The sequence below is a fragment of the Rhinopithecus bieti genome, unplaced genomic scaffold, assembly GCF_001698545.2.
Source record: "Rhinopithecus bieti isolate Rb0 unplaced genomic scaffold, ASM169854v2 scaffold_1673, whole genome shotgun sequence".
Classification (NCBI taxonomy): Eukaryota; Metazoa; Chordata; class Mammalia; order Primates; family Cercopithecidae; genus Rhinopithecus; species Rhinopithecus bieti.
The window spans coordinates 331,032-345,513 of record NW_016804690.1 but is presented as its reverse complement, the minus strand read 5'-3'; the positions used below and the strand labels follow the sequence as shown (position 1 = coordinate 345,513).

At 41.5% G+C, this 14,482-nt stretch overlaps 1 protein-coding gene across 1 annotated transcript in view; it reads right to left on the bottom strand.

Annotated features, from left to right (window-relative positions):
* Positions 1–14,482, bottom strand: part of NVL (nuclear VCP like) — a 106,197-nt gene that overhangs the window by 79,863 nt on the left and 11,852 nt on the right. The window contains exons 3-6 of the mRNA XM_017869945.1: positions 12,868–12,923; positions 12,688–12,787; positions 6,311–6,368; positions 2,827–3,099 (exon numbers count right to left, since the gene is read on the bottom strand). Coding sequence (XP_017725434.1) covers positions 2,827–3,099; positions 6,311–6,368; positions 12,688–12,787; positions 12,868–12,923 — 487 coding nt within the window. The remainder of the gene's footprint in view (positions 1–2,826; positions 3,100–6,310; positions 6,369–12,687; positions 12,788–12,867; positions 12,924–14,482) is intronic.

Below are 14,482 nucleotides of genomic sequence, written 5' to 3'. Positions count from 1 at the left end.
TTTTTTTTTTGAGATGGAGTCTCGCTCAGTCGCCCAGGTTGGAGTGCAGTGGCGCAATCTCGGCTCACTGCAAGCTCCGCCTCCCAGGCTCTGTTTTATTTTTTACAGAGGGGCATTGTAAAGAAAATTAATTCCTGCCCTAGCACTTTCACCTCTGTTAACTATTACCAATCTCTTTGCTCAAAGATGGTGTCTATTGGGAATGTCCTTCTCCTCATGCCCTTAAAGCTCAATTCAAATCTTAACATTTGGTGCTGGCCTTGGCAGCACATATACTAAAATTGGAATGATACAAAGAAGATTAGCATGGTCCCTGTGCAAGGATGACATGGAAATTTGTGAAGCATTCCATATGGGGGAAAAAAAGAAAAAAGAAATCTTAACATTTGAATGCCACTTCTTTTCCAGATTTTTTCAGTTAGAGGTTTTTGTTTTGTTTTGTTTTTTGAGACAGAGTTTCGCTCTTGTCACCAAGGCTGGAGTGCAACGGCGTGATCTCAGCTCACTGCAACTCTGCCTCCTAGATTCAAACGTTTCTCCTGCCTCAGCCTCCCAAAAGTAGCTGGGACTAGAGATGCCCACCACCACGCCCACTTAATTTTTATATTATTAGTAGAGATGGGGTTTCGCCATGATGGCCAGGCTGGTATCGAACTCCTGACCTCAGGTGATCTGCCCATCTCAGCCTCCCAAAGTGCTGGGATTACAGGCGTGAGACACACTGCAAGGCCCTCTTTCAGTTAGATTTAACCTCGTCTTCACATTCCCAGGACACTGCATTTGCAACTATTATCAGTTAGCATAATCTGCCTTGTATGAGTGATTTACTTATCTCTGTCTCTCTCTCTGAATCGTGAGCTCCTTGATTAAGGACACTGGTATTTGCCTTTTATTTCTCACTGAGTCTTCTACATAGTTGTCTTCATCTGACAGCTGATGATTCACTAAATTAAATATGACTATAGAGTTGCTTTGACAGTCATAACAAATTCAGCCAAGCACACTGGGACACACCTGTAGCCCCAGCTACCTGAGAGCAGAAGGACCACTTGAGTTCAGGGTTTCGAGGCTATAATGTTCTGTGATCATGCCTGCGAAAAGTGACTGCACTCCAGCCTGGGCAATGCAGCAATACTCCAACTCTTAAAAAAATATTTTTTTTTCTTTTGAGACGGGGTCTCGTTCTGTCGCCCAGGCTGGAGTGCAGTGGCACGAACTCAGCTCACTGCAAGCTCCGCCTCTTGGGTTCACGCCATTCTCCTGCCTCAGCCTCCTAATACTTTTTGTATTTTTAGTAGAGATGGGGTTTCACCATGTTAGCCAGGATAGTCTCAATCTCCTGACCTTGTGATCCGCCCGCCTCGGCTTTCCAAAGTGCTGGGATTACAGGTGTGAGCCACCACGCCCAGCCAAAAAAAAAATTTTTAAAGTATAATTCAGGCTGAGGTGGGTGGATCACTTGAGCTCAGAAGTTCAAGACCAGCCTGAGCAACATGGCCAAACCCCATCTCTACAAAAAATACAAAACTTAGCCAGGTGTGGTGGTGGGCACCTGTAGTCCCAGCTACTTGGAAGGCTGAGGTGGGAGGATGGCTTATGCCCAGGAGGTGGAGGTTACAGTGAGTTGTGATCATGCCACTGTACTATGTCAGCCTAGGTGACAAGGCAGACCCCGTCTCAAACCAAAAAAAGTAATTCAGCATTAAGACTCGAGTTCTTGCCCACCATAACAATGTTCTCTATAGATGGATGACACGGATAATTAAAGCAAAGAGATTTGGACAGCCCTATTAATAAATCAAAAGGGGAAAGGTTCTGCCAAATCAAAGGGCTTGGTTCTTAGAAACCAGCTGAAGCATCATTGTCCATGAGGAATATGTGAGTCACATACGAAATTCATTTAATAATCTATTTTACTTAACCCAGTATATCCAAAATATTATCATTTCAACAGTCAATATAAAAAATTATTAATGAGATGTTTTACATTCTATATTTTTTAGTAAGTCTTCGAAGTCTAATGTACACTTTAAGTTAATAGCACATATCAATTTGGACACTAAATTTTCACGGGAAACACTTGATTTGTACTTAAGAGTTTGTAAAATTTACAGCTGAGGAAATAGATTCACATACCTAAAAGGGTGGTAGGAGATGAAACTGAAGAGAAAGCCAGACAGCCAATCATGAAGGACTTTAGTGGCTGTCACAGGCCTTTGGATTTGAGACTGAATGAAGCCACTGGAGGGTTTTAAATAGAAGAATGATAATATGTGATGGCTTATGCCTATAATCCCAGAACTTTAGGAGTCTGAGGCGGGTGGATCCCTTGACCCCAAGAGTTCAAGACCAGCCTGGGCAACACGGCAAAACTCCATCTCTAGAAAAGATATAAAAGTGAGCTAGGTGTGGTGGCGCACGCCGGTAGTCCTAGTTACATAGGAGACTGAGGTTGCAGACGGCTTGAGCCCAGAAGGCAGAGGTTATAGTAAGCCAAGATCACATCACTGCACTCCAGTCTTGGTGACAGAGCCAGATCCAGTCTCAAAAAAAAAAAAAGCTATCTCAGTGTGACGAATAAACTAGGGGAACAAGAAAGGACACAGACTCCAGCTGGAAGGCTGTTTCAATAATTAAGTCAAGAACAAGAAAAGGCTTAGACTAGGATAGAAAGAATGGCAAGTAGCGCGATGTGATCAAATTCTCCATATATTTCAAAGTTCTTATGTCTTCCACAAAGCACAAGTATCTGCTTGATACTGTATTCAATTAAAAGGTCAAAATGTACTTCGATGATATGGGGCTAAAATCTCATTACAAAAATACCTGTATCTCAGTTATTGACTTCTTAGGATCACTTTTCTCATCTGATAGGTCCAAGAAAAAACTGTCCTTCTTTCCACTTGGGGTTTTGTCAATAAACCATCCTCCCTCAGAATCTTTGGCAGGGGTCTTCAAGGGAACAGAGCCTGTTTTGGAACTTATCCGTGGTGGTGAAGAGGTGGTTTCTCTTTGCTCCATCTCAGGAGTATTTGAAACAGAATCAGGATTTCCTTTTCGATACAAAGACAGCAGGGAACTGTTCATGTGATTTGCTGACTGGCAGAAACATAAAACAAAATTTAAGCATAAATTACTCAGTAGGTACTCATAAAAGTTGTACTGCCTATAGTAATGTTTTCTTTATTTTGTTTTTTAACAACTTCTCTCAGAACATTTATAATCAGAATATATAGGTGTTAGGCTGGGCACAGTAGCTAATGCCTGTAATCCCAGCACTTTGGGAGGCCGAGGTGGGCAGATCACTTGAGGTCAGGAGTTCAAGATCAGCCTAGTCAACATGGTGAAACACTGTCTCTACTAGAAATACAAAAATTAGTTGGGCACAGTGGCAGGCACTTGTAATCCCAGCTACTTGGGAGGCTAAGGCAGAAGAATCACTTGAACTTGGCAGGCAGAAGCGGTGAGCCGAGATCGCGCCACTGCACTCCAGCCTGGGTGACAGAGTGAGACTCCACTTCAAAAAAAAAAAAAAAGAAAAGAATATATGGGTGTTCACAATAAGATGATTTGCAAACAAGCATTTACTATTCAAAAAGACTTCGTTCCAATGAAAAACCAATTCATAATTGGTGGTTAAATAAAATAAGTAAGTATGGTTGCTTCTAAAAAAAATACACTAAAGAAGTATGAAAATGAGCTGGTTGCCAATGAGAGTCACTATTATTCCATTAAATCAAAATTGGGGCTAGGCGTGGTGGCTCATGCCCTGTAATCCCAACGCTTTGGGAGGCCAAACTGGGAAAACTGCTTGAGGCCTGGAGTTCGAGACTATCCTGGGCAACATAGGGAGACCCTGTCTCTACAAAAAATTTAAAATTTACCCAGACATGGTGGCACATGTCTGTTATCCCAGCTATTTGGGAGGCTGAGGTAGGAGGACAACTTGAGTCCAAGAGTTTGAGGTTGCAGTGAGCTAGGACCATGCCACTGTACTCCAGCCTGGGTGACAGAGCGAGACCCTGTCCCCACAAAAATTGGATCAAATATTTTGATAATAAAGTCAAAACTGATACACCAAGGGAAAAAATAAAAAGCAGATTATAAATAATTTGACAAACAGTTGGCCCTCTGTATCCAAGGGTTCTGCATCCAGGGATTCAATGAACCTCAATCGAAAATATTTGGGAAACAAAAAGCAATAAAAAAAACACCAATAAAAATACAAATATTAAGAAATACAGTGTAGGCTGGGCATGGTGGCTCACGTTTGTAATCCCAGCACTTTGGGAGGCCAAGGTGGGTGGATCACTCAAGGCCAGGAGTTTAAGACCAGCCTGGTCAACATGGTGAAACCCCATCTCTACTAAAAACACCAAAAATTAGCTAGGTGTGGTGGTGCCTGCCTGTAATCCCACCTACTCAGGAGGCTGAGGCATGAGAATCACTTGAACTTGGGAGGCAGAGGTTGCAGTGAGCCAAGATGACGCCACTCCACTCCAGTTTGGGCGACGAAGTGAGACCCTGCCTGTAATCCCAGCTACTCAGGAGGCTGAGTCAGGAGAATTGCTTGAGCCTGGGAGGCAGAGGTTGCAGTGAGCTGAGATTGCACCACTGCACTCCAGCTTGGGCAACAGAGTGAGACTCCCTTTCAAAAAAAAAAAAAGAAAGAAATAGTGTCAAAACTATTTACATCTTATTTACATTGTATTAGGTATTACAAGTAATCCAGAGATAATTTAAAGTATACAAGAGGATGTATATAAGGTTATATGCAAACATGATGCCATTTTACATGAAGGACCTGAACATTTGCAGGTATTCATGTGGGGCCCTAGGGCCAATCCCCCATGGAGGGTGAGGGCTGACTATACTATCTCCATATTCTCCTTTAATCAAGCCTCTTCATTAGTAATGCCATCTCCTTGACAAAAGTATATCCCTTTTCCATTTTACTATTAATTACTCTATTCTTGTCTGCCCTTATTTCTAGCTATCCTCTTCCCTTCTTTTTCCTTGTATAACTGACTTATAACACAAATACTGGAAGGATGGTTAATCCATCACCAATACTGAACACAGGAAGTGTTCAATTATTTATTGATGAAGATGTCTAAAGTCTCTTATTCTATTTCCTGTCCTTCCTCTCTCCCTCCCTTTAGCCCTAATCCTTTTTTTTCTTCCCCTCTTTCTTTCCTTCTCTTCTCTCTCTCTCTTTTGCCATAAGGTCTGTCACCCAGGCTGAAGTAGAATGGCACAATCATAGCTCACTACAGCCTCAAACTCCTAGGCTCAAGCGATCCTCCAGCATCAGCCTTCTCAGTAGCTAGGACTATGGGTGTATGCCACCAGACCTAGCTAATTTTTGTTTGTATTTTGTAGAGACAGAGTCTTGCTGTGCTGCCCAAGCTGGTCTTGAACCCCTGGTTTCAAGTGATTTTCCTGCCTCAGCCTCCCAAAGTGCTGGGATTACAGACGTGAGCCATAGCACCTGGCCTTTTATTCTATTCCTTACTAATTTTTTTTTTTTTGAGACAGGATCTGGTTTTGTTGCTCAGGCTGGAGTGCAGTGGTGCAATCCCAGCTCACTGCAACCTCTGCCTCCTGGGCTCAAGTGATCCTCCCACCCCAGCTTCCTGAGTAGCTAGGACCACAGGTGCAAGGCATTCATTACACCTGGCTAATTTCGGGGGGTTTTTTTGGTAGAGATGGGGTTCTGCCATGCTGCATAAGCTGGTCTCGAACTCCTCGGCTCAAGTGATCCACCCTCCTTGGCCTTCCAAAGTGCTAGGATTACAGGTGTGAGCCACGACAGCTAACCTTATTTTTTTTTTTAAAGACAGGGTCTCACTCTGTCACCCAGGCTGGAGTAAAGTGGCACAATCACAGCTCACTGCAGCTCACTGCAGCCTCAACCTCCGGAGCCCAAGTGATTCTCCCACCTCAGCACCCCCAGGTAGCTGGGATCACAGGTGCATGCCACCATGCCCGGCAAATTTTTGTATTTTTTATAGAGACAAGGTTTCACCATGTTGGCCAGGCTTATTTTTTGGTACTTTTTATAGAGACAGGGTTTTGCCATGTAGGCCAGGATGGTCTCAAATTCCTGGGTTCAAGTGATCTGCATGCCTCAGCCTCCCAAAGTGCTGGGATTACAGGTGTGAGTCACCATGCCCAGCTCTTACTGAGTTTTTCAAAGGAGGTATCATAACGACTAAAAAAGAAAATAATGTTTGGCTTACTAAATACTAAATACTAAATACTAAATACTAAAATAATGTTTGGCTTACCCACTAAATGTTTGGCTTACCTGTGGATCTTGGTAGTCTTCCATACTTGAATCATCATCAGAATAGCTTTCAGTATACCTCAGTAAAAAGAGGGAAAAATGTTTTAAAGACGTTCTCTCCCATATCCTAAAAAAATGATTACCCAACACAAGCAAATATATTCAGGCAAACGATTATGGTGGTTAAGAGTCCAAACTCTGGAATCAGAGAAACTAGGATTCAAAATCCAACTTAACCAGTTATTACTTAACCTCTCTAAGTGTCAGCTTCCTTATCTATAAAACGGAGATTTAATAAGTAATGTCTGTCTCCCAGAGTTATCAAAGGATTAAATAAACGCTTGCAAAGTCCTTATGCATTTACAATATATAATAAATGCAAAATATATTATAGTTATATTTATCCTAGCAATAAATAAAATATACAAATTCCCTCAGGCCCAAGGGTCTCATTTGGGGATATCAGATTCAGGTAGAGGAAATATTTCAGCAACCTATAATTAAGCACTCTGAGTAACAAATTCACAAAGTCAACATGACCAAACCATGTAACCAAATGCAACTTCTCCAAGACTGTTCATCAGGGATGAAGGAGCAAATAAATTTCCTGGATCAAAAAAGAAGTATAAATCCTAATAAAGTACAAGCTGAGAATGTAGTCTTAATTCATTATAACTGAAAGTTGTTATCTAATAGCTTCAAGTAACTTCAGGACTCTGTTAGTATTTAAAACTTCTTCGGAAATTATTTAAATAGGCCCGGCACGGTGGCTCACGCCTGTAATCCCAGCACTTTGGGAGGCCGAGGCAGGTGGATCACCTGAGGTCAGGAGTTCACAGAGACCAGTCTGGTCAACATGGTGAAACCCCGTCTCTACTAAAAATACAAAACTCAGCCAGGTGTGGCGGCACATCCTAGCTACTCGGGAGGCTGAGGCAGGAGAATTGCTTGAGCCTAGGATATGGAGGTTGCAGTGAGCCAAGATGGTGCCACTGTGCTCCAGCCTGGCCGACAGTATGAGACTCTGTCTAAAAAAAAAAAAAAAAAAAAAATTTAAATAAGAAAAGGACTTTTTTTTTTTTGTAGAAAGCTTCATATGAATGCAACGAAATGCTGTTATAATTAAGATATTAAGATACAAATTACAGCCTGGGCAACCAAGGGAGACTGTGTCTCTACAAAAAAATTAAAAAATTAGCTGGGCATGCTGGTGCACACCTGTAGTCCCAGCTACTTGTGAGGCTGAGGTGGGAGGATCACTTGGGCCTGGGACGTCAAGACTGCGGTGAGCCATGATTGTGCCAGTGCACTGAAGCCTGGGTGACAGAGCAAGACCCTGTCTCAAAAAAAAAAAATAACCAGCAAATTCTATGTTCATTAAAATTAATCAGCATTACTTGGGAGCAATTCTAATCAATGTAAATAAGGTATATCATTCAACTATTTGGAAAAAAAAAAGTTTTGCCTTACAACTTATGCCCTAAAAAAAGAAAAAAATTCCAAGTGGATTAAAGAGTTAAACATCATAAAGAAAGAAGAAAAAAGTGTAAGTAATTATTTTACACACTCTTGTGAGAGAGGTCTTTCTAAGCATATCAGCATAAACCAAAACGGAAAAAGACTGAGAGGCCGGGGCGCGGTGGCTCAAGCTGTACTGTAATCCCAGCACTTTGGGAGGCCGAGGCGGGCGGATCACAAGGTCAGGAGGTCGAGACCATCCTGGCTAACACAGTGAAACCCCGTCTCCACTTAAAAAATACAAAAAATTAGCCGGGCGAGATGGCGGGCGCCTGTAGTCCCAGCTACTCGGGAGGCTGAGGCAGGAGAATGGCGTGGACCCGGGAGGCGGAGCTTGCAGTGAGCTGAGATCCGGCCACTGCACTCCAGCCTGGGCGACAGAGCGAGGCTCCTTCTCAAAAAAAAAAAAAAAAAAAAAAAAACAAAAAGACTGAGAGATCTGACTACATAAAATGCAAAACTTCTCTAATCAAAAGACAGTGCAAACAAAAATTAAAAGGGAAGTGGCAACATGGGGAAAGCGGTTGTAACACATACAAAAAGAGGTATATTTTAGGCAAAACACTCCGACAACTAATAAGGAAAATTCAAATACCTCTCAAATGAAATAGAAAAAAACCCATAAAGCGAGTCATTCACAAAACAAATATGAAATAACAAAAAAACTAACCTCAGTAATCATAAAATTACAAAGAAAAATATGATCAAGGCCAGAAGCAGTGGCTCAAGCCTGTGATCCCAGAACTTTGGGAGGCCGAGGTGGGCGGATTGCCTGAGGTCAGGAGTTCAAGACCAGCCTGGCCAACATGATGAAACCCTGTCTACTAAAAATACAAAAACTGGCCAGGAGTGGTGGTGGACACCTGTAGTCCCAACTACTCCAGAGGCTGAGGCAGGCGAATTGCTTGAACTCGGGAGGCAGAGGATGCAGTGAGCCGAGATCGCACCACTGGACTCCAGCCTGGGTGACAGAGCAAGACTCCGTCTCAAAAAAAGAAAAAAAAAAAGATCAATATTTTGCCTATAAAAACAGCAAAGACAAATTATAGTATAACTAAGATTGCAGGGATGCAGAGAAATGTGCCCTTTATACAAAGTTGTTGGGAATATAAACTGAGGCAACATTTTTAGGAAGGTAAGTCCAAATGCACAAGCAATCTCAAAAATATCAATCTTTGAGAAATTCCACCTCAAAAATTCAACATAAAAAAAGCGATGTGGGCTGGGCGCGGTGGCTCACGCCTGTAATCCCAGCACTTTGGGAGGCCGAGGTGGGTGGATCACAAGGTCACGAGATTGAGATCATCCTGGCAAACACGGTGAAACCCCGACTCTACTAAAAATAGAAAAATTAGCCAGGAGTGATGGCGGGCGCCTGTAGTCCCAGCTACTCGGGGGGCTAAGTCAGGAGAATGGCATGAACCTGGGAAGCGGAGCTTGCAGTAAGCTGAGATCATGCCACTGCACTCCAGCCTGGGCCACAGAACCAGACTCCATCTCAAAAAAAAAAAAAAAAAAAAAGTGATGCGTACAAAGATATATGCAGTAAAGAGTTATTTATTATGCAACAGTGTAACACAAACAAATACTCGTGAATATGGAACTGAAGAAAATTATGATAAATCTAAATAAAAAAGGCTGAGCTACAAACAGTAAAATGGGGCTATCACCCCAAATCCTATAGACATTAAAAGGATGACAAGAGAATATTGCAGAAGCATTATGCCAACAAATTCCACACCTGAGAGAAAATGAACAAATGATTTAAAAATACAATTTATCACAATTGACATAAGGAGAGATGTAAAGAAGAGCTGTATATCTAGCAAAATTAAAATTTATCAAAATCCTTCAGAAAAAGAAGACTCTGGGGGAAGTTGATTCTAGGCCTAGATAAACTGTGGGTGAACACTAATAAATATTCAAAAAAGAATTTCCATAATTTGTTTTCATGAAATAGAGAACAAAAGAACACTTTCCCACTAATATCATGAGGCCGGTGTAACCCTAACACCAAAACATGACCGACATTCCAAAAATGAACAAAAGAAAATTCGGATCAATATGACATACAAATGCAAACATCTGTAGAAAAAGATTAGTAAACTGAATCCAATTAATACACTTTTTTTCTAAAATAAGCCGGGCATGGTGGCAGGTGCCTGTAATCCCAGCTACGCAGGAGGCTGAGGCAGGAGAATGGCTTAAACCCGGGAGGCAGTGGTTGCAGTGAGCCGAGATCACGCTATTGCACTCCAGCCTGGGCAACAAGAGCGAGACTCCATCTCAAGAAAACAACATCAAACAAATACTTTTTCTTTTTTTTTTTTCTTCAGAGACTAGATCTCATTCTGTCACCCAGGCTGGAGTGCAGTGGCATAATTATAGCTCATTGTAACCTTCAACTCTGGGGCTCAAGCAATCCTCCTACCTCAGCTACCAAAGAAGCTGGGATAGAATCATGCACCGCCATGCCTGGCTAATTTTTAAACTTTCTGTAGAGACAGAGTCTCGCTATGTTGCTCAGGCTGCCAACAATACATTAAAAAGATAACATATCAGGACCAAGTAGTGTTTATCTCCGGAATGCAAGATTGGCTTAATACTGGGAACCAATGTAATTCACCAAATTAATAGACTAAAGGGGAAAGGCCATAATGAGATGTTTCAACAGATGCAGAAAAGCATTTGACAAATGCAGTATCTATTCATGACAAAAATTCTCAGCAATCTAGGAATATTAGGAAACTTCCTCAATCTGACAAAGGACATCTACAAAAAACCCTAAAGCTAATGTCATATTTACAGTGAAATACTACTGAAAATTAAATACTGACCATACCAAATATTAGCAATTTGTGGAAAGAGTAGAATTCTCATAAACTGCTAATGTAAAAGTAAAATGGTACAAATACATTGAAAAATAGTTTGGCAATTTCTTAAATATGCATCTATCACATGACCCAGCTATTCCAATCTTACATATTTAATAAAAGAAATGAAAATACTGTCCACATAAAGACCTGGACATAAATATTCATCGCAGCTTAATTTGTAATAGCCAGAAACTGGAAACAAACCAACTGCCCAACAAGAGATAAACAGATAGGTCAGGCAAGGTAGTTCACACCCGTAATCCCGGCACTCTGGGAGTCTGAGGCAAGAGAATTGCTTGAGCCCAGTGGTATGAGAGCAGCCTGGAAACATAGTGAGACCCTGTTTCTACAAAAAATCAGAAAATTAACTGGGCATGGTAGCATGCACTTGTATGGGAGAATCACTTGAGCCCAGGAGGTAGAGGCTGCAGTGAGTTGTGATATGCCACTCCACTACATTCCAGCCTGGGCAACAAAGTGAGACCCTGTCTCAAAAAAAACAAAAACAAAAACAAAAAGATAAACAGATAAAATAATTGTAGCATGTCCACACATACTCATCAATAAAAAGCAATGAACTATCAATACACACAACATTGATAAATCTCAAAATCATTATGCTAAGTGAAAGAATGAAAGAATCCAGACTTTAAAAGTATGATTCCAAATAAAATTCTACAAAATGCAACGTAACACACAGTGACAGAAAGCAAATCAATGGTTGCCTAAAGCTGGGTGCTATGGCTCACACCTATAATCCCAACACTTTGGGAGGCTGAAGCAGGCAGACTGCTTGAGCCCAGAAGTTCAAGACCAACCTGGGCAACATGGCAAAACCCCATTTCTACAAAAAATTAGCTAGGTGTGGTAGCATGTGCCTACAGCTACTTGGGAGGCTGAAGTAGAAGAATCAAGTAACCTGGGAAGTCAAGGCTGCAATGAGCTGTGATCAAACTCCAGCCTGGGTGACAGAGTAAAACACTATCTCAAAAAAAAAAAAAAAAAAAAAAGAAAAAAGTTTGCCTAGAAACAGGGGTGGAGGGAGAAATGAATTGCAAAGGGGAACAAGAAGACTTTTGATATTTATGGAAAGGTTCGGTATCTTGCTTATGGTGATAGTTCAATGAGTATATACCTACGTCAAAACTTAATAAACTGTACACTTTAAAAACATAGAGCTTGGCTGGGTGGGCGCAATGGCTCACGCCTGTAATCCCAGCACTTTGGGAGGCCGAGGTGGGTGGATCACTAGATGTCAGGAGTTTGAGACCAGCCTGTCCAACATGGTGAAACCCTGTTTCTACCAAAAATATAAAAAAGTAGCCAGGTGTGGTGGCACATGACTGTAACCCCAGCTACTTGGGAGGTTAAGGCAGGAGAATCACTTGAATCCAGGAGGCAGAGGTTGCAGTGAGCCAAGATCGTGCCACTGCACTCCAGCCTAGGTGACGGAGTGAGACTTGATCTCAAAAAAAAAAAAAAAAAAAGTAGAGCTTACTGATGTCAATTATATCTCAATAAAGATATTTTTAAAACTCTCAATACTATTTCTTAAACAAAATTAATTGGCACCTTTTTATATATCTGACATTGTGCTTGGGCAGAAGAAGGTAATGAGACAGTACTGTTGGTAATGCAAACAAGTAAGCAAATAATTTCAATGCCATATGATATCATAAGGATTATAACAAATATCTGTAACTAGAAGCTAAGGAAACATTTAAAAAGGGGTCTTAGGCCTAATAAAGGCAGTAACATTTCAACTGATTCTTGAGGGCTGAGTGGGAGTTTGTGAAAGGGAAATGATACTCTAACTCAACAAAACCACAGCCACAGAGAATTTGATCTCTTTGGGGAATAAAGAACATTCAATATGGCTGAAGAGGTTAGGTAAATACTATGCAGGGCTTTGTTGGCAAGGAAGAGCCATTGAAAGTTTTACAAGCAGGAATGTAACGTGACAAGGTTCATGGTTTAAAAAAACGCTGCATTTTGTATACTTACTCATTGTCCTCTTCATCTTGTCTTGCTCTTTTTGCTAAATGTTTATCTTCTAATTCTGTTAAATTCTTAAATTCCTTCTCACTACTAATTATGCTAAATACTGAAACAAAAGAAAATGCTATGAGCTAAAACAATTGTTTATATAACTTTATTGATAATTTAGCTCTAACAATAAAAGACTCACCTTTTCTACCTGAATCCTAAAAGCATTTCTTTTTCTTCGACCATAGTCTATACTGAAAAAAGAAAACATGAAGTTTAGCATAGTAGTTTCCACCAATATTTTTCCATTAAGTTCAATCTACATGGATCAAATAAATTTGCATGAATATTTCATTATGTTACAGTATAGATGCTTGCCATAAACCTATTTTCAAACTTCTAAGTTTATATATTTACTATTGCGACCCTTTTCCATTTTTTCCTTTTTTTTTTTGAGACAGAGTCTCGCTCTGTCGCCTAGGCTGGAGTGCAATGGCGCGATCTCGGCTGACTGCAAGCTCCGCCTCCCAGGTTTATGCCATTCTTCTGCCTCAGCTGGGACTACAGGCGCCCGCCACCTCGCCTGGCTAGTTTTTTGTATTTTTTTAGTAGAGACGTAGTTTTTTGTATTTTTTTAGTAGAGACGGGGGTTTCACCGTGTTCACCAGGATGGTCTCGATCTCCTGACCTTGTGATCCGCCCGTCTCGGCCTCCCAAAGTGCTGGGATTACAGGCTTGAGCCACCGCGCCTGGCCTATTTTTTCCCTTTTTTTAACTAACCTTCTTTGCTTCAAATATTTTTAAAATTTCAAACTTACTAAAAATATTAAAGAAATAATCTAATCAACACTCATATATTCTTTACCTGTAGTATTCTCAGGCTGCCACATTTACTTTACTTCTGTCCGTATACAGAGATTTCTTTTGGAGGGATAGGGCAGAACCATTTGAAAATAAGTTCTAGGCCAGGCACAGTGGCTCATGCCTGTAATCCCAGCACTTTGGGAGGCCAAGGTGGGAGAATCACTTGAGCCCAGGAGTTTGAGACCATCCCTGCCAACATAGGGAAACCCTATCCCTACAAAATATAAAAAAATTAGCCAGGCATGGTAATACATGGCTGTAGTCCCAGCTACTCGGGAGGCTGAGGTGGGAGGACAGCTTGAGTCTGGGAGGTGAAGGCTGCTGTGAGCCGTGATTGCACCAATGCACTTGGCTTGGCCAACAGAGCAAGATCTCATCTCAAAAAAAATAATAAATTAAAAAACTAGTAAGAAGAAACTAAGTTACAGACCCTTCATCTCAAAAATTCTCAGCATGTATCTCTATAAAAAAGAATATCTGCAGCCAGGCACCGTGGTTCACACCTGTAATTCCAAAACTTCAGGAGGCCGAGGTGGGCAGATCACAAGGTCAGGAGATCGAGACCATCCTGGCTAACACGGTGAAACCCCGTCTCTTCTAAAAATAAAAAAATAAAAAAATAATTAGCCAGGTGTGGTGGCAGGCGCCTGTAGTCCCAGCTACTCGGGAGCCTGAAGCAAGAGAATGCGTGAACCTGGGAGGCAGAGCTTGCAGTGAGCCGAGATCACGCCACTGCAACCAGTCTGGGTGACAGAGTAAGACTCTGTCTCAAAAAAAAAAAAAAAAAAAATCAGCTGGGTGTGGTGGCGCACACCTGTGGTCCCAGCTACTCAGGAGACTGAGGCAGGAGAATCCTGTGAACCCGGGAGGCAGAGGTTGTAGTGAGCCGAGATTGCACCACTGTACTCCAGTCTGGGCAACAGAGCGAGACTCCATCTCAAAAAAAAAA